General features: G+C 46.0%; 1 protein-coding gene across 1 annotated transcript in view; it reads right to left on the reverse strand.

The window, feature by feature from the left end:
* The window catches only part of robo2 (roundabout, axon guidance receptor, homolog 2 (Drosophila)), a 200,830-nt gene that overhangs the window by 20,341 nt on the left and 160,489 nt on the right, over positions 1-20,000 (reverse strand). The window contains exons 21-22 of the mRNA XM_048603017.1: positions 9,376-9,558; positions 466-642 (exon numbers count right to left, since the gene is read on the reverse strand). Coding sequence (XP_048458974.1) covers positions 466-642; positions 9,376-9,558 — 360 coding nt within the window. The remainder of the gene's footprint in view (positions 1-465; positions 643-9,375; positions 9,559-20,000) is intronic.

Consider the following 20,000-nt stretch of genomic DNA (forward strand, 5'->3'; position numbering starts at 1 on the left):
GAGGGAGTGCCGCACTGTCGGAGGGTCAGTACTGAGGGAGTGCCGCATTGTCAGGGGGTCAGTACAGAGGGAGTGCCGCACTGTCGGAGGGTCAGTACTGAGGGAGTGACGCAGTGTCAGGGGGTCAGTACAGAGGGAGTGCCGCACTGTCAGAGGGTCAGTACTGAGGGAGTGCCGCACTGTCGGAGGGTCAGTACTGAGGGAGTGCCGCACTGTCGGAGGGTCAGTGCTGAGGGAGTGCCGCATTGTCAGAGGGTCAGTACTGAGGGAGTGCCGCACTGTCGGAGGGTCAGTGCTGAGGGAGCGCCGCACTGTCAGAGGGTCAGTGCTCGGAACCTTATTCCTTCGTCATTTCTTCTTGATAATAATGCAATCTTGGTTGATATAGATCCTTCACCCAGTGTCCACTCTATCCAATCTCTTTGGTTTCCTGCCAATGGAATCACGGTGGGATCTGGGACTCACCATCTACTGCTGCCTCCCTGCGGTGTGGTGCCGAGGGCTGCTCCACTCTGCCCCCTGCTGTCTTGTGTTTTTTGGGTGGTCTGGATCTCTGACATGGGTTGTGAGCCGCACCCATACTCCCGTTGCTGGAGAACGGGCTGCTGGGTTGGAGTCGCTGTGAAGAGGAATATCCTTTACCTATCGGCACAAGAAACCCCAGAGGGAACAACACGGTTAATGAATTGTTCAGCCATTGAGCCACAACTTTATAATGCATTTCGTAAACTCTGGCTGGAGAACGGTGTCCAATTCTGAGCACCACGTTTCAAGAAAGGTGTCATGGAGAGGGGTCAGAAGAGATGCACTTGGATGGCAGCAGGGATGTGGGAAATCAGGGGTAGTTCACCATTGTGAAGAGAAGGTTGAGCGCAGATCAATAGACGCGATCACAAGAACGTAAGAAATTGGAGCAGGAGTAGGCCACTGAGTTCACTCAACGTACCGTGTAAATCAATAGGATCATGACAGATCTGATTACCACCTTAACCTGACTTTTCTGCCTATCTCCTATAATGCTTCATTCTGTTGTTGATCAAAAACAATGAAGCAATTATAGAGAGACTGTTCCCAGTGGGAGGAGGGGTGGTCACCAGAGGTCACGATCTCAAATTTGGTCAATGGTCAGGGACAGGATGGTATGACGACCAGCAAGGCAGCTCGAGGGATCAAGGGGGTAGTGCTCAAGGAGATTCATCCCTTGATTCTGTCTGTAGCTCAGTGTCAGTGTATGTCAGTGCAGAAAGAGGCCATTCAGCCCATCAAGTTTTCTTGAAAGAGCATCCCACCCAGACCCACTGCCCCATCCCATCCTGCATGGGGTTTTTACCATGGCGAACCAACCTAACCTACACATCCCTGGACACCATGGGGCAGTTTAGCATGGACAATCTAACTAATGTGCACAGCTTTGGACTGTGGGAGGAAACCCACACAGACATGGGGAGAATGTGCAGATTCCACACAGACAGTCACCCAAGGCTGGAATGAAGCCCGGGTCCCTGGTGCTACGAGGCAGCAGTGCTAACCACCGAGTTACCGAGCTGCCACTCGCATGTCTAACAGGTTTGAGATTCTTGTTCCCTGTGTGGGCGAGATTGGGGGCTGTAGGGAGGATGAGCAAACTGACCACAGCGACGGGGAACAAGGGAAAGAGAGAGGGGAGTAAAGCGAAATGTAGTTGTCATCAGGGATCGTATATCATGGGAATAGACCCTGTTCTCTGGGGCCAGGATCGAGAGTCCCTAAAGCTGTGTTGCCCGCCTGGGCCCCAGGTTCAGGATATCTCATCTGGGTTGCAGAGGAATTTGGAGTGGGAGGGGAAAGATCCAGTTGTCATGGTCCATGTAGGTCCCAACAATACAGGTAGAAAAAGGAAAGATGTTTTTCAGAGGAAATATGAGCAATTAGGGTCCTAAATTACGAAACAGAACCAAAAAGGTAATAGTCTCTGGATTACTACATGAGCCAGGAGCCAATTGCCTCAGGGTCAACAGAATTAAAGAGGTAAATGCGTGGCTCAAAGAAAAATGGGAAAAATGGGTTTAAATTCATGGGACATTGGCATCATTGGAAGGAGGGAGCTGTTCTGATGGCATCAGAGTCCTGACAAATTGCAGAACTAGGGCTCAGATTAGGGCTTTAAACTGAACAATGGGGGTGTGGGGGTTCAGTTGCATAGAAAATTATGGAAATAGTTAAAGGGGACGAGGTATCAGCAGGGCTTATGAAAGTTTCCAGAACAAGTAACAGGACAGAGAGGATGGAAAACGTCGGGAATCTAACTTCAGGCTCAACAGATACAGGGTCAGCTATGAGAAGGGGGCAGTCAACACAGGATTGAGGATGTTGTACTTAAATGAAGCAGTACATGAAACAAAATAAATGGGCTTGTAGGGCAGACTGAAATTGGCAGGTACAATGTTGTGAGTTACTTGAGAAAGAATGTATTGGCACTGGAGGGGGTGCAAAGGAGGTTCACTAGGTTGATTCCGGAGTTGAGGGGGTTGGTTTATGAGGAGAGACTGAGTAGATTGGGATTATATTCATTGGAATTCAGAAGATTGAGGGGGGATCTTATAGAAACATATAAAATTATGAAGGGAATAGATAAGATAGAAATAGAGAGGATGTTTCCACGGGCAGGTGAAGCTAGGACAAGAGGGCATAGCCTCAAGATTAGAGGGAGCAGATTTAGGACTGAACTGAGAAGGAATTTCTTCACCCAGAGGGTTGTTAATCTATGGAATTCCTTGCCCAGTGAAGTAGTTGACGCTACCTCAGTAAATGTTTTTAAAAAAAGGTAGATTATTTTTTAACAATAAAGGAATTAAGGGATACGGTGAGAACGCGGGTAAGTGGATCTGAGTCCATGAAAGGATCAGCCATGATCTTATTGAATGGCGGAGCAGGCTCGAAGGGCCAGACGGCCTACTCCTGCTCCTAGTTCTTATGTTCTTATGAGTGTCACAGAGACCAGGCTGCAAGGGGACCTTATCGAAAAGCAGATGGACAGATAGGGTCTGGGGTGCCTGTTTAGTAAGAAATGAAATTATATTGGTAGTAAGAAGTAATATAGGAGTTAGGTCAGAGGTGTAGAACCTGTGTGGGTAGAGTTGAGGAGCTACAAGGGAAAAAGGACCGTGATAGGAGTTGTGTACAGGCCTCCTAGCAGTAGTCGGGATATGGGGCAGAAAATGCATCAGGAGATAGAAAAGGCATGTAAGAAAGAAATAGAGTTCATAGAATCCCTACAGCGTGGAAACAGGCCATTCGGTCCAACAGGTCCACACCGCCTCTCTGAACAGCATCCCACCCAGACCCATTCCCCTCCCTTTCCCTGTAACCCTATATTACCCATAGCCAATCCACCCAATCTACACACCCCTGGACACAATGGGAAATTTAGCATTTCCAATCCTTCTAACCCTGCACATCTTTGGACTGTGGGAGGAAACCACAGCACCTGGAGGAAACCCACGCAGACAAGGGGAGAATGTGCAAACTCAATCAATAACCACAGGGAAATTCAGTGTGCAGGTGGAAAATCAGGTTGGTAGTGGATCCCAAGAAAGGCATTCATGGAATGTCTACAAGATGGTTTGTTTTTGGAGCAGTTTGTGGTAGAACGCACTAGGGAACAGGCAATTCTGGATTTAGTATGATGCAACGAGGCAGATTTGATTAGAAAGCTTAGTGTGAAGGAACCCCTAGGGGCGGTGACCCTAATATGATAAAATTCACTCTACCGTTTGAGAGGGAGGAGCTGGAATCAGATATTACAATTGAGTAATGGTAACTGCAAACACATGAGGGAGGAGCTGGCCAGAGTCGATTGGAAGGGGAGCTTAGCAGGGAAGACAGTGGGGTAGCAATGGCAGGAGTTTCTGGCGGTAATTCAGGAGGCACAGCAGAAATTCATCTGAAGGATGAAGAATTGAGGATAAAGAAAATACTAAGGGAAGGACAAAGCAACTATGGCTGACAAGCCATATCAGGGACAGCATAAAAGCAAAAAAGAAATTGTACAATGCGGTGAATATCAGTGGGAAGCCAATGGATTGGGAAGCCTTTAAAGACCAGCAGAGGATAACCAAAAAAACAATAAGTGGCAAGATAATATATGAGAGTAATCCACCTAGTAATATAAAAGAAGATTGTAAGAGCTTTTTTAGACATATGAAAAGTAGAAGAGGCAAGAGTGGTCATTGGGCTGCTGGAAAATGAGGCTGGAGAAGAAGCAATAGGGAACAAAGAAATGGAGGAGGAACTGAACAGGTACTTTGTCCGTGTAAGGTACCAGCAGAATACCAGAACTTCAAGAGAGTCAGGGGGCTGTGGTGAGTATCGTGGCCATCATTAAGGAGAAGATGCTGGGGAAGCTGAAAGGTCTGATGGTTGATAAATCACCCGGATGAGATGGACTCCATCCCAGAGTTCTGAGGGAGATAACTGAGGAGATTGTAGAGGGCATTGGTGGTGATCTTTCAGGAAATACTGGAGTCAGGGAGGGTCCCAGAGGGCTGGAAAATGGCTCATGTAACTCCCCTGTTTAAGAAGGGAGGGAGGCAGAAGGCAGGAAATTGTAGGCTGGTTCCCCTGACCTCGGTCATTGGTAAAAGTTTACATTAGATTAAGGATGAGAATACGGACTACTTGGAAGTGTAGGGTAAAATAGGGCTGAGTCAGCGTAGCTTCATCAAAGGGAGGTCATGCCTGACAAATCAGTTAGACTTCTTTGAGGAGGTAACAAGCAGGTTAGACAAAAGAGAACCAATGGACGTGATCTATTTAGATTTCCAGACGACCTTTAAAGGTGTCGCACAGGAGGCTACTAAATAGGATGAGCATATGACGTTAGGGGCAAGGTACTAGCACGGATAGAGGATTGGCTGGCTGGTAGAAGGCAAAGAGTTGGAATAAACGGGTATTTTTCAGGATGGCAGCCAGTGACTAGTGGAGTTCCGCAGGGATCTATGTTGGGATCACAACTATTCACGTTATACATGAATGATTTGGTTGAAGGAACTGAGGGCATTGTTGCTAAGTTTACAGATGACACAAAGAGAGGTGGAGGGACAGGTAGTGCTGAGGAAGTGGGGAGGCTGCAGAAGGACTTGGACAGGCTGGGAGAGTGAGCAAAGAAATGACGGATGGAATACAATGCGGGTAAAGTGTGAAGTACATTAATGGGAAGAATAGAGGTGTAGACAGATTTCTGAGGCTTTGAAATTCTGAAGCACAAAGGGACTTGGGAGTCCTAGTTCAGGATTCCCTTAAGGTTAACATGCAGGTTCAGTTGGCAATGAGAAAGGCAAATGCAATGTTAGCATTCATTTCAAGAGGGCTAGAATACAAGAACAGAGATGTGCTGCTGAGGTTACATAAGGCTCTGGTCAGACCACATTTGGAACATTGTGAGCAGTTTTGGGCCCTGTGTCTAAGGAAGGATGTGCTGGCATTGGAGGAGGTCCATAGGAGGTTTACAAGAATTAGGCGATGTAGGCATTGTAGATAGTTGGGGGATGAGTGTAGATGGTGGGGAAGATGTGATGAGGAATGGTGGATAGAGAGGGTGGGGTGGGGTAGATGATAGGAACTGCTGGATACTGCGGAGTCATGAGAGCAGGTGGTGAGGAAACATAGGTAGGTGATGGGGTGTGGGATGGGGGTGGGTGAAGTGGGTGTATGTGATAGGGTATGGTGAGGGTATGGTGGGGGGTGATGGAGAGGGGGTGTTGGGGGTGGGTGATAGGGATGGGTAATAGGGAGTGGGTGATGGGGAATGGGTGATGGGGTGTGGTGATGGGGGTGTGGTTGGGTGATGGGTGGTTGGGTGATGGGTGAGAGCATGGGGATGGGTGACGTGGGGTGGGTGATGGGGGTGGGTGATAAGAGTGGGGGTGGGGGCAGGGTGATGGTGGGTGGGTGATGGGGTTGGGTGATGGGGTGGGAGCGATGGGTGTGGGGGTGATGGAGTGGATGTGGGGATGGGTGACGTGGGGTGGGTGATGAGGGTGTGGGGGTGAGGTTTGATGATGGGGTTTGGTGATGGGGTCGGTGATGGGTGATGGTGGGTGGATGATGGGGATCGGTGATGGGTGGTGGGAGATGGGGGTGTGGGTGATGGGGGAGGGGTTGGGGATGGGTGATGGGGGGTGGCTGATATGGGTTAGGTGATGGGTGTGGGTGATGGGGATGTGGTGATGGGGGAGGGGTTGGGGATGGATGATGGGGGTTGGCTGATATGGGTTAGGTGATGGGTGTGGGTGATGGGGATGTGGTGCTGGGGATGGGGGCTGGTGATGGGGATGGGTGATATAGGGTAGGTGATGGGGGTTGATGGGGGGTGGGGATGGAGGGGTTGGGTGACGGTTGTGTGGGGATAGGGGGTGGGTGATGGAGTTGGTGATGCCAGAAAGGTGAGTGGGGTTAGGTGAGGGGAGTAGGTGATCAAGGGAATAGCTACTGGGGAATAGATGATGGAGGAATATTTGCACTCCCAGCACATCTCTATTGTCGGTGGAAATTTGTTGGTGAAAGGTCGTAACCACGTCAGAATTCTACATCCTGTGTGATTCAGGATCAGCAAATGGTTCTCACCTTCCAAAACTAAAGCCTTTGAATTTCAAAATATGCTCTCAGAGCTTTCCAATTCATCCCCAACACCCGCAATCCCAACCCTGAAACAGACACCCGTTTGTTTCAAACAGTACTTGACAGACACAATCCTTGGATTTTAGATTTTCAGTAACGCGACATTAATCAGAACAGTCCATGAGTTTCCTACTGTTAACCATGGAAGTATGTAGCGTTTTTGTGTGAGACAGGTTATCCAGATAGAAAGAAGGTGTGTATTTATATCTTCAATGCATCAGCAGATAATACAGCAATATTCTCAGACCGTGTCCCACTTGGGGAACCCGAGCTGGATAGAGTTGGGTGGTATGTTCATTGATGAGAACAGGATTCAGATACAACCCCAGAGTCTTCAGGGTGAAAGGAGAGATACAGAAAGAGGAAGATAGACAGTTGGAGGTCACTGGAGATAGGACCAACATCAGTGCAAAGACATGAGCAATCTGGGCAGCTCGACATCAAGGGTCATTGGAATGAGACACTAAAAGCACAAAGTGTACATCCAAGCGGACATGATACTTGAAGCAAATCTCCAAGCAAGCCATCAAGCATGAACATGAAACATCTCTGACGTACACTGTAATTAAACCAGTCTCTAGTGGATCAATGAACTGAGTGGTTCTCAGAGCTGTCGGAATTTCAATTCCTCTTTCGTTGAGCTGAAGTTCCTGTTGCCTCCAATGGGTTGTTGTCCCTCCTGAAGGAGAGCTAGAACTGTCCTAACCTACAGTGATTGTTTCTGATGATTTGCTTGCTGCCAGATTGATCCTGTCAAATAACCAAATAAAAACAAAACAGCACAGATACTGGAGATTTGAAACAAAAACAGGAATTGTAGGAGAAACTCAGCACATCTGGCAGCATCTATAGCAATGATGTAAAGGTGCTGGCATTGGACTCGAGTGGACAAGGTCAGAAGTCAGACAACACCAGGATATAGTCCAATGGGTTTATTTGAAAACACAAGCTTTCGGAGCGTTGCCCGTAGAGAAGGGAACAGGGTTAATGTTTTAAGTCCAGTATGACTGAAGGTAGCAGGACAGGTTAGTAGGCGAGTTAATAAGGCATATGTGACATTTGCCTTAATTAGTTGGGATATAGATTATAAGAGCAGGAGGTTATGTTGGAACTGTACAAAACTTTGGTTCGGCCACAGCTGCAGTCCTGTGTGGTACACCACACTATAGGAAGGGTGTGATTGCACTGGAGGGGGTGCAGAGGAGATTCACCAGGACGTTACCTATGATGGAGCATTTCAACTATTTTTGCAATGGTCCCCTGGAGGCAACATCAAACACATTGCTGTAAAGAGCAGTCCAACAAAGATGAATGATCTGACGTGGTTATAGCTGGGATCACAGTGGGGACGCAAGGGCGATAATACTGGTTGCCTGCAATCTTAACACAGCACCAGGACCCTTAATCTGCAGCCCTGCAACTCTCTCAGATTGCTGTGCTTCACCAATCCTTGGGCTTTTGTAAACCCTGCACTCACTGTGCTCCAGTCCCAGGCTATGCTATAAGTTACCTGGGCTTTAAACCTGAGAATTCACTCTCCATCTCTTTATCTCCCTCTCCTTCTTTAAGACAATCCTTAAAATCTCTTGAGCAGAATTTGCTCTTTAACCAGGTACCTGTCCTAAAAATCTTCTGGTGCTTATTCTCAAACTCTGTCTGATCGTGCTCCCATGAAGTGCCTTGTGATGTCTTAAAATGTTAAAGGTGCTGTATAAATACAATTTACCGTGGTAGTTGAGGAGAAATCAGAGCGAACTGTTCCCCCTTATTGATTTAAGAACTGCAGCCGAAAATCTCTATTGAGTAACAAACACAGAGAATGCTGGAGAAACTCAGCAGGTCTAGCAGCAGGTGTGGAGACAGAAACAGAGATGATGTTTCAAATCCAATATAACTTTTCAGAAGATTTAACTCTTGCTTTCTCTCACCACAGATGCTGCCAGACCTGCTGAGTTTCTCCAGCAATTCTGTTTGTTTCTGATTTCCAGCATCCACAGTATTTCACTTTGAGCCTTAAATGAGTGATTTGGTGTTGGGTTCTCAACCTACATTGACTCATTCTGAATCAGAGTGGGACGAGGGAGTGAGGGCAGTAAAAAGGTGCAACAATTAGTTTTGATATCCAAGGGAGGAGAAGGAGTGGGTAAAGGGTAGGGGATGGTTTCTGCACCTGAATGTCTATGGTAAGCAGGTGTGTGTTGAATGCAAGCAATGGATGAAGATTGGATCAGATGTGACGCTCCTCAAGGTCAAATATCTCCCCGTTGCTCTCTTGCCCAACTTGCCCAAGGAGCTGGGTCCACGTGAAATCTTAGCACCCCCTGAGAGTGGGAGCTGGAGGAAGCCTTAAGGATGCAAACTCAACCAGGCACAATGCCCTGGGTAAAACCAAAGGCAGAGTCAAAGTGCACACAGTACAAGAACAACAAGGAGGTGAAGAGCACAAGACCATGCAGCTATCCTTTCGAGAGTTGCCACCAAAGTTGACTAGAGTCAGAGATGGGATAGAGACAATCAAAGCCCACTGCCAAAATCCCAAGCCATGCATCTTAAAACTGATTAGAGAGCTAGGTCTAGTGTAGGTCCCAGTTCAGAATCTGAGAGAGGAGACAGACAGAGAGAAAAACAGAGCGAGAGAGAGAGAGAGAGGCCAAACTAAAGCCTCGGCAAAGCGTGCTAAGTCTTCTCTTGGCAACGAAAGCAACGTTGGGTACAAACCTGTCCTCATTAAGCTGGTGCCCTCCATCTTGAAGCCAGCCCTGTCTGCCGCAGTGGCCAGAGCCTGGGCAAAGTCGCCATCAGTGAAGATGGAATTGGAGGAGGAGCTGGCAGCGCTAGATCGCTGGCTAGACATATTGCGCTCCTCCTCAGAGGCGGAACCCCATCCATTTACCATTGAACCTGAAAACAAAGGCAGGGGTCAGGATGAGGAGAAATCATCACAGCAACACCTCACATTGAAATAAAAAGCAGACAGGATTCTCGGGCCTACAGGCAGGACCAAGGTAAACCTTTATAAAATAATTGCCCCATCCAAGATGGAGTTTTGTGCCCAATTCGCCACACACTTTAGTAAGGCACTGTAGGGGATGCAGAGCAGATTGACAGCACTGGTCCCAGAGATGAGGGGCTTTCGGTTCTGCGGAGAGATTGGGAAGGCTCTCTTTAGAAGTGACAAGGCAAACGGGAGAGTTAAAATAGGTGGTTAGATAATAAAGTATATTGATGGATTAGTAACAGGATAAAGTGATAGAAGGATCAGCAACCAGAAATTTAAGGTGATTGGTAAAAGTTTCATAGATGATTTTACACAGCGAGTCATTAATCATCTGGAATGCATTGTCTGAAACGGTGCTGCAAGGAGATTCAGGGTAATTTTCAAGGCAAGAATGTTGACAGGCCAGTAGGGAAAGAGCTTTAGGGAGTGGGGCTAACTGAGTCACTCTTTGAAAGGACAGATGCTAACTGTCTTCCTCTATGCTTCTATGAAAAGGAAAACTAAGGCCCAGCTCTTTCCAGTTTGTACCCATTCACCCAGCTTCCAAATTAAACAAGTCTCTAATCTTCTTCAGATCTTCAAGGTGTCCCGGACCGAGTCAAAAGAATCAAAGAGTAATCATGGTAGTGAGGTACCTGGCAACAGAGTCAGGTTGGGGAGGTCAGACTTGAGTTGAAGAATCAATTCTTCATGTTCAAAGATTGCATGAACAGCTTCAGAGAGTGACAGCTATGAGTAATCGAAAGTGTCCTGCAGATGTGTGATCCTAGGACTTTATCCATCACGCCTGACCACTACATGAGAGAACTGTACAGTAGAAATGATATCTTCTTTCAGATACAGAACAGGACAACAACAAGGGCAAGGGGGAGAGATTGTGACTAAAATGTCAGTTTTGCAGCCAATGGAAAATCTTTGAAAGTCTGAATGCTCCCAAGGTGTGAGACACATGATAATCAGCAAAGTCCCAATTCTCCTTGAAGAACAGGACATTTACTGGGGCTTCAGTTATATAGTTACCAATATAATTCTCTACCTGTCAGCTCAAAACCAACCCGGTATTTAAATTGTGGCCAGGGATTGACAGCAAGAGAGAAATAGAAATTTAAAGCAGTGAAATTTCCTGTTTCAGAGGGTCATGAGTCTTTTGAACTGTCTTCCTGGAAAGGATGTGGAAGCAGAGCCCTTGACTATTTATAAGGCAGAGGTAAAGAGATGACGATTAAGAAAGGGGGTTAAAGGTTATTAGGAAAGGCGGGAATGTGGATTTGGAATTACAATCCAATCGGTCAGGACCCTATTGAACGGTGGAGCAGGCTCGAGGGGCAGAATGGCCTACTGCGGCTCCTAGTTTAGGTGTTCATGAAAAGACCATAAATGCAGTTTTGGTCTCCTTACCTACGAAAAGTTGTATTTGTTACAGAGGGGGTGCAGCTAAAGTTCCCCACACTGATTTATAGAGGATGGCAGGTTTGTCGTTTGGGAGAGAATGGGTTGACTGTATTCACTGGAATTTCGAAGAATGAGAAGGGATCTCGCTGAGATGTATACAATTCTGACTGGGCTGGACAGACTGGGTGCTGGGATGTTGTGTCCCCTGGCCCGATGAAGGAGCCACAGTCCCAGGATAAATAGTAGGCCAGTTCAGGCTGAGAGGAGAGGACATTTCTTACCTCAGTAGGTGGTGAATTCTCGATCTCAGAATGTTGTGGAAGCCAAGTCACTGAATTGATTCAAGAAAGGAAGGGATAGACTTCTAAACACTAAAGACATCAAGGGATATGGGGAGAGCATGGCAATATGGCAGTAACCTACAGGGTTGAATGGTGGAGTGGACTCAATGGGATGAATGGCCTACTCCTATTCCTGTTTTCCATGCACATGGAAGTCGGAATATCTGATAAAAAGCTAAGAGAGAAAAACAAAACATTTTGGATTTATGTTGAAGAGTCAATGTTGTACGGCTGGAAATGCAGCAGCCAGTTTTTGCAAAGCAAGATCCCGCAGACTAAAAATCATATCCTAGGTTTTTTGGAAATATCTGAGCTTCATCAAAGAGTACCACAGGAAATCTATTGTTACAAGCAAGGGAGAGGTGGGGAGGGTGGCACAGGGACCTTGATTCAACGTCTCAAACAAAAGATGGCACCTCTGACAGTGCAGTACTCCCTCAGCATTAGCACCAGGAACATAAGCACTGACCCAAGGGGTGAGGCAGGGGTTATTACACTGGGACAGTTGCTGAGAAAGAGGGGAATGGGCTGACCACTGAGTGTTTGACACTGGCTATGTTTTTGTCAGTCGTGACCAGCTGTGAAGCCCGTCTGTCCCCTAACATTGTCAGGGAAGGGTCATTGGATTGTGTCGACTGGAAAACTTTCTGCAACATGCTCACTTTCCCAACAGATGATAGAATAGTGCAGAAAGAGGCCATTCAGACCATCAAATTTCACTGACCCCCCCAAAGAGCATCCCACCCGGAACTACAGCATCCCTGTAACCCAACATTTCCCATGGCTAATCCACACAGCCTGCACATCCCTGAATACTAGGGGCAATTTAGCATGGCCAATCCACCCTAACCTGAGACAACAAGGTGCAGGGCTGGATGAACACAGCAGGCCAAGCAGCATCATAGGAGCAGAGGGGCTTGCAGGGCTGGATGAACACAGCAGGCCAAGCCTTCCCCTCCCCCTTTTTTGATGAAGGGTCTAGGCCCGAAACGAAACCCTCCTCCCACCGTAACCTGCACATCTTTGGACCGTGGGAGGAAATTACAGCACCTAGTGGAAAGCCACCCAGACATGGGGAGACTGTGGAAACTCCACACAGATAGTTGCCCAAGGCTGGAATCGAACCTGGCACTGTGAGGCAGCAGTGCTAACCACTGAGCCACCGTGCTGTCCATTAGGATCAGGAGAAGGGATTCAACCCCCAGAGACAGCTCCATTATTCAATGATACCAGTATCGATCAAAACTCTTTCTCACACAGCCTTGAATATACTCAATGATCTCGGCTCCACACTGATAACCCTGAGAGAGGTGAAATTCTGCCTCATTTCTCTCTTGAATGGGAGGCATTTTAAACCATGTCCCCTAGTTCTAGATTCTCACACACAGAGGAACAGTGGGGGCATCAACAGTGAAGAAAAGACAGAGAGAAAGGAGATTTGGTCCATTGGGATATCTCAGTCAGTGGTTTAAGTTTGCAGGAGCAAGACTCTTTGAAACAAAATCAAACGGAAACAAAAAGAGCAAAACGTAACAAGGGAGTGAAAAAGAAAAGAAATCTGGCCAAGCTCATAAACCCAACTGCACTTGAATCAATAGTTAAAAATCTTTAACATTTCATATGAAATGAAAGCGGAGACAAAGTGACTTAATTGAAGCAGAATGCAGAGCAGAAACACCAGTGCAATCTAAACTCTGTGAAATCGTGACTGCGTGCTACACAATGTCAAATCATGGGCTGTAGAATAGCTTTGGGGAATTTAATTTACAAACAAAAACCCAATATGACATTGGCTACCCCGCTCTGTAAAAGTACATATCAAACTCAAGTGCTCACACACCAGGCTGGGACACGAATGCTGGTGGGTGTGAATGCTCTTTTGAACTGCAGACTTCTTTCCTGGGCGATGACCTTTTCCTGTTTCAAAGCTGACTCCTGGCATTTCGATTTACACGGTTGGGAATTCTGATGTGAGCAGATGTAGCACGGGGAAAGATGCTTTCAGTTCCTGTGCCAGGGCAGGGACCAGTTGGACCCTGTCATGTGGACTGTGTGGGTTTGCACTTATTGCAGGCACTTTAGGGCAAACTGTGTCGTAGCCACCCAACCCCAGTTAGCCTGCTTTGGGCTTTAAAGTTTATTTCTTACATGTGTCGCAAGCGTGAGGTAATACATAAGAACCAGAAGCAGGCGTAGGCCATTCAGCCCCTTGAGCCTGCTCCACCAATCAAAACAATCGTGGGTGATCTCATCACAACCTCAACTCCACTTTCCTGCCCATTCTCCATTACTCATGGAGAAAATCTGCCTGTCTCCCCCTTAAATTTATTCAATATCCCAGCATCCACTGTACTGTGGGGGAGTGAATTCCACAGATTCATGACCCTTTGAGAGAAGTAATTCCTCATCTCGGTTTTAAATCTGCCACCCCTTATCCTAAAGCAATGACCTCTCATTCTAGATTGCCCCACATGAGGGGACAGGCCTCCCCGTGTCCAAGGCAACATGGAGTGGGAAAATCCGGGACCTGGCACTTCCATGAAGAGGTAAGTCTCCTCAACCAATCAGACTAAAGGATTGTGAAATTAATATCATAATAACTGGAAAGGAAGTGTAAATTAGCAGGGATGTATTCAGTGTCAAATCAAATGTAGAAGTAGAAATAGAGAGAAAGAAATATTCAACAGAGAGAAATGAGAAAAAGACAAAGGAAAATTTTAGAAATCCAGATTCTCCAACACTGATTAATGCTTGAAGGAAGAAGAATTAAAGAAGTTAATTTTCAGTGCTAGAGAGGTCATTGAGCAGTAATTAATCTTTATTAGAACATAGAACATAGAACTGTACAGCACAGGACAGGCCCTTCAGCCCACAACGTTGTGCCGAACTTTTACCCTAATCCTAAGGTCTATCTAACTTTCACCCCTACCTTATACTATCATCCATATGCCTATCTAATAGCCGCTTAAATGCCCCTAATGAGGCCGACCCCACTACCCTCTCCCGGCAATGCATTCCACACCCCTACCACTCTCTGAGTAAAGAACCTAACTCTGACGTCTCCCCTATATCTACCTCCACTCACTTTAAAACTATGCCCCTTGGTAGTAGCTACCTCCACCCTAGGAAAAAGTCTCTGACTATCCACTCTATCTATACCTCTGATCATTTTGTACATCTCTATCAAGTCACCTCTCATCCTTCGTCATTCTAAATATGTTAAAAGGTTACTTATGCTTGAAATGGCAAAATTTAATGTTGTTTGGCATATTGAGTTCAAAAACAGGGACTTGGCACCATTGAATGCATTTCAGTGGTGAGGCACACAGCAAGTTGCAGACTGAACATCCTGGCCAGCAATCTTCAGTCGTTTCTTAACTTTATACCTACCATTCGCCCGAACTTGCTCTGCCATTTATATTTGGTGAACTGGAAGAACAATTTACTTCACCAATGTAGAATACCTGGTCGGCATGGACGAGTTGGACCAAAGGGTCGGTTTCCACGCTGTATATCTCTATGACTCTATGACCAGTTTTAGGACAACAAAATCTGATCTATTGCCTTTCAGGTGAGACAGTAAACTAAAACCTCATCTACCCTCTCAGGTGGATGCAAAAGATCCTACGACCACTATTGTGAAAAACAGCAGGGGCATAAGCCAATGTTTATCGCTGAACCAACCTCATCACAAATGGCTTCACTGGTCATTTTTCCCATTACTGTTAGTGAGATCTTGCTGTGTTCTAATTCGCTGCCATAGTTCATTCTGTCACCAGCTAACTCAGCACCGATTACTAAATCAATTAGAAGCATTCCTCGCCTTATAGGACAATTAGGTCGCCATAGTAACAGTGTAATTTAGCATTTCCTTTTCAGTTTCCTTCTTTTGTAGGATGTGCACTTTTGTAACCCATCCCTAATTGCCATTGAACTGACTGGCCATTTCAGAGGGCAGTTGAGAGTCAGCCACATTGCTGTGGGTCAGGAATGGTAGGTCAGACCAGTAATGATGGCAGATTTCCTTCTCTAAAGGGCACTAGTGAACCAGATGGGTGTTTAACAACATTCAACAATGGTTAGATGGTCCCCATTAACCCAGCTTTTTCTTTAATCAATGTGTTTGAGATGTTATTGTGCACTTCTGTAGTAGTTAGGACTTGAACCCAGGCTTCTGGGCTCAGAGGTAGTGACACTACCAATGTGCCAGAGGAGCCCTTTCCCGAGCATTTTTGTTAAAAGCCAAATTTGACTTATTTCATATGTGCCAGAGTGGACATTCAAACCCAGGTCCACCAGTGGTCTCAGGATTTCTAGTTGAGTGACAATACCACAAGACCACCATCTCCTGTTAACTCAGTAAGTGTCAGGAGTAGACAGAGGACAAAAGCCAAGCAAAGGGCTTTTGGAGTCAGGCTGGAATCCATGGGTCAAGAGGCTTAACCATGGCTGAGCGATAGCACAATCATCTCATGAATCAAAAGGTTGTGGACTCAAATACGTGAGCAAATAGTCAAGGCCGATCCTGCCAGCGTAGTGCTGAGGGATCACTGTCCTGTTGGAAACAGCTTCTTTCAGTTGGGACATGAAACCAAGCATTGACCTACTTGGTTGAATACTAAATAACCCAAGCCACAACTTCAAAGAACTGCAGGGGAGATTTCCCTGCTGTCGTAGGCAAACAATTGAACAGCATTGCTAAAAGTGGCGCAACAGGGTTATTGCTTTTGTGGGATCGTGCTATGCACAAACTGCTTGTTGGGTTTCCCTACATGTACCATAGTGACTATACTCAAAAAGTTACTTGTTGGCTGTCAATTACTGAGATACCCCGAGATTGTGAGGGGCATTTTGTTACTCTGAAATGACTAGTCCAGCCAATCTGTGCAACCTCAATAAGGCAGTCCTAACCTCAACTGTCTGTTTCATTCGATTGTGCTCCCCACATAATCTAGTCTGAAAAGTGGACACGTTCATCTCCTCAATTGCCAGCATAGTGTTCAGCGTCTCATCCTACAGCCTACAGGTTCCTCCTGCTGAAGAAGGGTTTTTCTGATTTTTCTGAAGAAGGGTCTAGGCCTGAAACGTCAGCTTTCCTGCTCCTCTGATGCTGCTTGGCCTGCTGTGTTTATCCAGCTCTACACCTTGTTATCTCAGGTTCCTCCTGCTCCCTGCCCCGAACCTCTGATCGTGTACCTGCTATCTACGTCTCCTCATTCTGCATCAGCATCCACGAACTACCTAACAGCACTATGGATGTCTCTGCAGCACATGGACTGCAGTGGTTTAAGAAGGTAGCTCACCAGCACCTTCTCAAGGGAAACTAGAGATGAGCTATAGATACCGACCCATCCAGCAGTGCCCACATCCCATGAAAGAATAATAAAAACAATTCTGCAACTAATGCAAATATGTTCTTAGTTAGGATTTTTAAGGGAATGGCTATACTTCTATGATTACTCAGTTGTGTACCTGCTCTGGTTCAGCTTGGTAACCCTTTCCCTCAGCATCACACAGTTTCAGATTCAGTTCCCATTGCAGATCTTGAGCTACAAAATCCAATGCAGTGCTGAGGGTGCACTGCACTGTCAGAGGAGCTGCCTTTTGGATGGGATGTTAAACTGCAGCACTGGTTGTTAAAGGTCTCAAAGCATTCATTTGATAGAGCAATCCCTGATATTATCCAGGACAAAGCAGCCCACTTGATTGGCACCACATCCACAAGCATCCACTCCCTCCACCACCGACGCTCAGTAGCAGCAGTGTGTACTATTCACTGCAGAAAATCAACAAGGCTCCTCAGACAGCACCTTCCAAACCCACGACCACTTCCACCTAAAAGGACAAGTGCAGCAGATACATGGAAATACAGCCACCTGCAAGTTCCCCTCCAACCCACTCACCATCCTGACTTAGAAACATATTGCAGTTCCTTCACTATCGTTGGGTCAAAATCCTGGAGTTCCCTCCCTAAGGGGCATTATGGATCTACCTGCAGCAGGTGGAATGCAGCGGTTCAAGAACGCAGCTCACCACCACCTTCTCCAGGGCAAATAGAGACAGGCAGTAAACACTAGCTCAGCCAGCGACTCCCACGACCTATAAGTGAATGAATAAAGTTTCCAAAGACACTAGTGAAAGTTGTGAATGCTGTAAGATGTAGCCAGTTGTATTGTTCTGTAACCGTACCCACTGTATTGAATCCAAGAGTTCAGAAAGACTTTGAGAAAGGTGGGAAGACATCAGAGTTGCTGCATGGTTGAGATGAAATTCTGACAAAATTGATCTTCTTTGATTGTGAGGGTGACACAATCTCACTAAACTTGAAGAGAACACAGAAAAATGTAACTGAAACTGGGAGTGAGGAACTTCTGTAATGACAGGAGACTGGGCCATTTGTGATTCACCTGTTTAGAGAAGATTAAGGGGAGCTTTGATTAGTGCTGGAAAGCCTGAGAAGGTTAGATGGTGGTAATATTGGCAGGAGGGTCGATAACTAGAAAGCTTAAGGGGAGTGGTGACTTATTGGCATAATCACTGGACGGTTAATCCAGAGACCACATAATGTTTTGGGGACCTGGGTTCAAATCCTGCCATAGCAGATGTTGGAATGTGAATTCAATAAGAATCTGGAATTAAGGGTCTAATGATGACCATGAAGCCACTTCTGATTGTCGGAAAAACCCATCTGGTTATTTAATGCCGTCTAGGAAGGAAATTGTCATCCTTACCTGGTCTGGTTTACATGTGACTCCAGACTGTGGTTGACTCTTAACTGCCCTCTGGGCAATAAATGCTGGCCTGGCCAGTGATGCCATCATCCCATGAATGAATTTTAAAAAGTCACAGATTGTAAGTCGTCATGGTCCCAGAGGATTGCTTTCTCTCTCTTTCTAGAGAGACACAACTGGTGGTGGTCTGATCAGAGAGTCAAGGGGAGAAGTTGAGATGGAGAGCTCTCCATGGTAACCTCAGCTGATGCAAGAACTGGACCCACACTGTTTACATCACTCCGTATCACAAATCAACCATCCAGATAACCGAGCCCTTGATTAAAGCAACCCTCAGGTTAACAGGAAAAGAGCAGAGTGGGGATAATGAAAAGAAAACATGTGGTGATCCAGAACATGCTGAAAGCGTGGAGGATGGTTGAATAGGAACTGCCAACAAGGCATTCGGATATATACTTGCGCAGGTAAAACTTGCAGGGCTCTGGCAAAAGAGCAGGAGGTGAAGGGTTAACTGATTAGCTCTTCCAAAAGACAATGTAGACATGATAGGTTGAATGGCCAACATTTGAGCTCCATGATTCTATTAGGAGAGATTAGCCAAACAGATAACGCATTGAACTTCCTGCTTGTTCATTCAGTCACACAAAGCTCTTCAAAACGTAACATTCAGGAGAGCTTATTGGGTCTTTAAGCTGTTATCTCTAATCAAGGTATTTGCATGCACATTGAAATTAATTCTGTTCGTGACAGGAGGATTTTAACTAGGATATTAAACGTTTTCTGCAAACTGCACCTGAACAATAAAATGCTTGGATAATACACTATCTCACTGAGGTTTGATTACATCTTTCATAGTAAAATTAATTTATGATCACTCATCTATTTTTTAGGCAACTATTCATGCTAAAAGTGTCCTGATCCATGAATGTATGTTCCCAGATCCATTAAACAACAGGGAGTGAACACATCGACCATTATGCTGAGGCTAATTGCCATATTAACATTTTTATGAGATGAAAGGGGGCCTCTATGTCTTCCTTAACAAGCATGTAATCTTTGCACAAATCCTCCAGACTGTGAACCAATGAGCATTGTGATTCCACTGTGTCTGAACTGAGAATGTTTTCAGAGGAAAGTGTGGTACTACATGACTGTCAACAGCAGAAAACTTTAGGATAGTTTGTCAGGAACTGCACTCAGAGAACCTTGTCCCTTAACCCACCCAGCACCCCCTCTGTTAGATTTTTACAGCTCTTCAGAACCAAGCTTCAAGTTAGCAAATCATTACTGGAAGTTACAGGGTCACAAGAGTTCCGACACACAGAGTAAAGCTCTGGCTACACTGTCCCCATCAAACACTCCTAGGACAGGGACAGCATAGGTTAGATACAGAGTAAAGCTCTCTCTACACTGTCCCCATCTAACAGATTTAAGGGAGGCGATGGCCTAGTGGTTATTATTGCTGGACTATTAATCCAGAGACCCAGGTAATGTTCTGGGGACTGGTTTCGAACCCCACATGGCAGATGGTGGAATTTGAATTAAAAAAAAGTCTGGAATTAGAGTCCAATGATGACCATGAATCCATTGTCAATTGTCAAAAAGACCCAAGTGGTTCACTAATGTCCTTTAGTGAAGGAAATCTGCCACCCTCACCTGGTTTGGCCAACATCCAGACCCACAGCAATGTGGTTGACTCTACGCTGCCCTGTGGGCAATTAGGGATGGGCAATAAATGCTGGTCTGGCTTCATCCTGTGAATAAATTAAAAATAAACCTCCTAGCAGAGTGACAACACAGGGCTAGATACAGCATAAAGCTCCCTCTGCACTGTACACTTCAAACACAGGACCATGTTCTGCAAACCCAGATGTAATCGGG

This window comes from Rhincodon typus, chromosome 11, assembly GCF_021869965.1.
Source record: "Rhincodon typus isolate 14 chromosome 11, sRhiTyp1.1, whole genome shotgun sequence".
NCBI classification, from domain to species: domain Eukaryota; kingdom Metazoa; phylum Chordata; class Chondrichthyes; order Orectolobiformes; family Rhincodontidae; genus Rhincodon; species Rhincodon typus.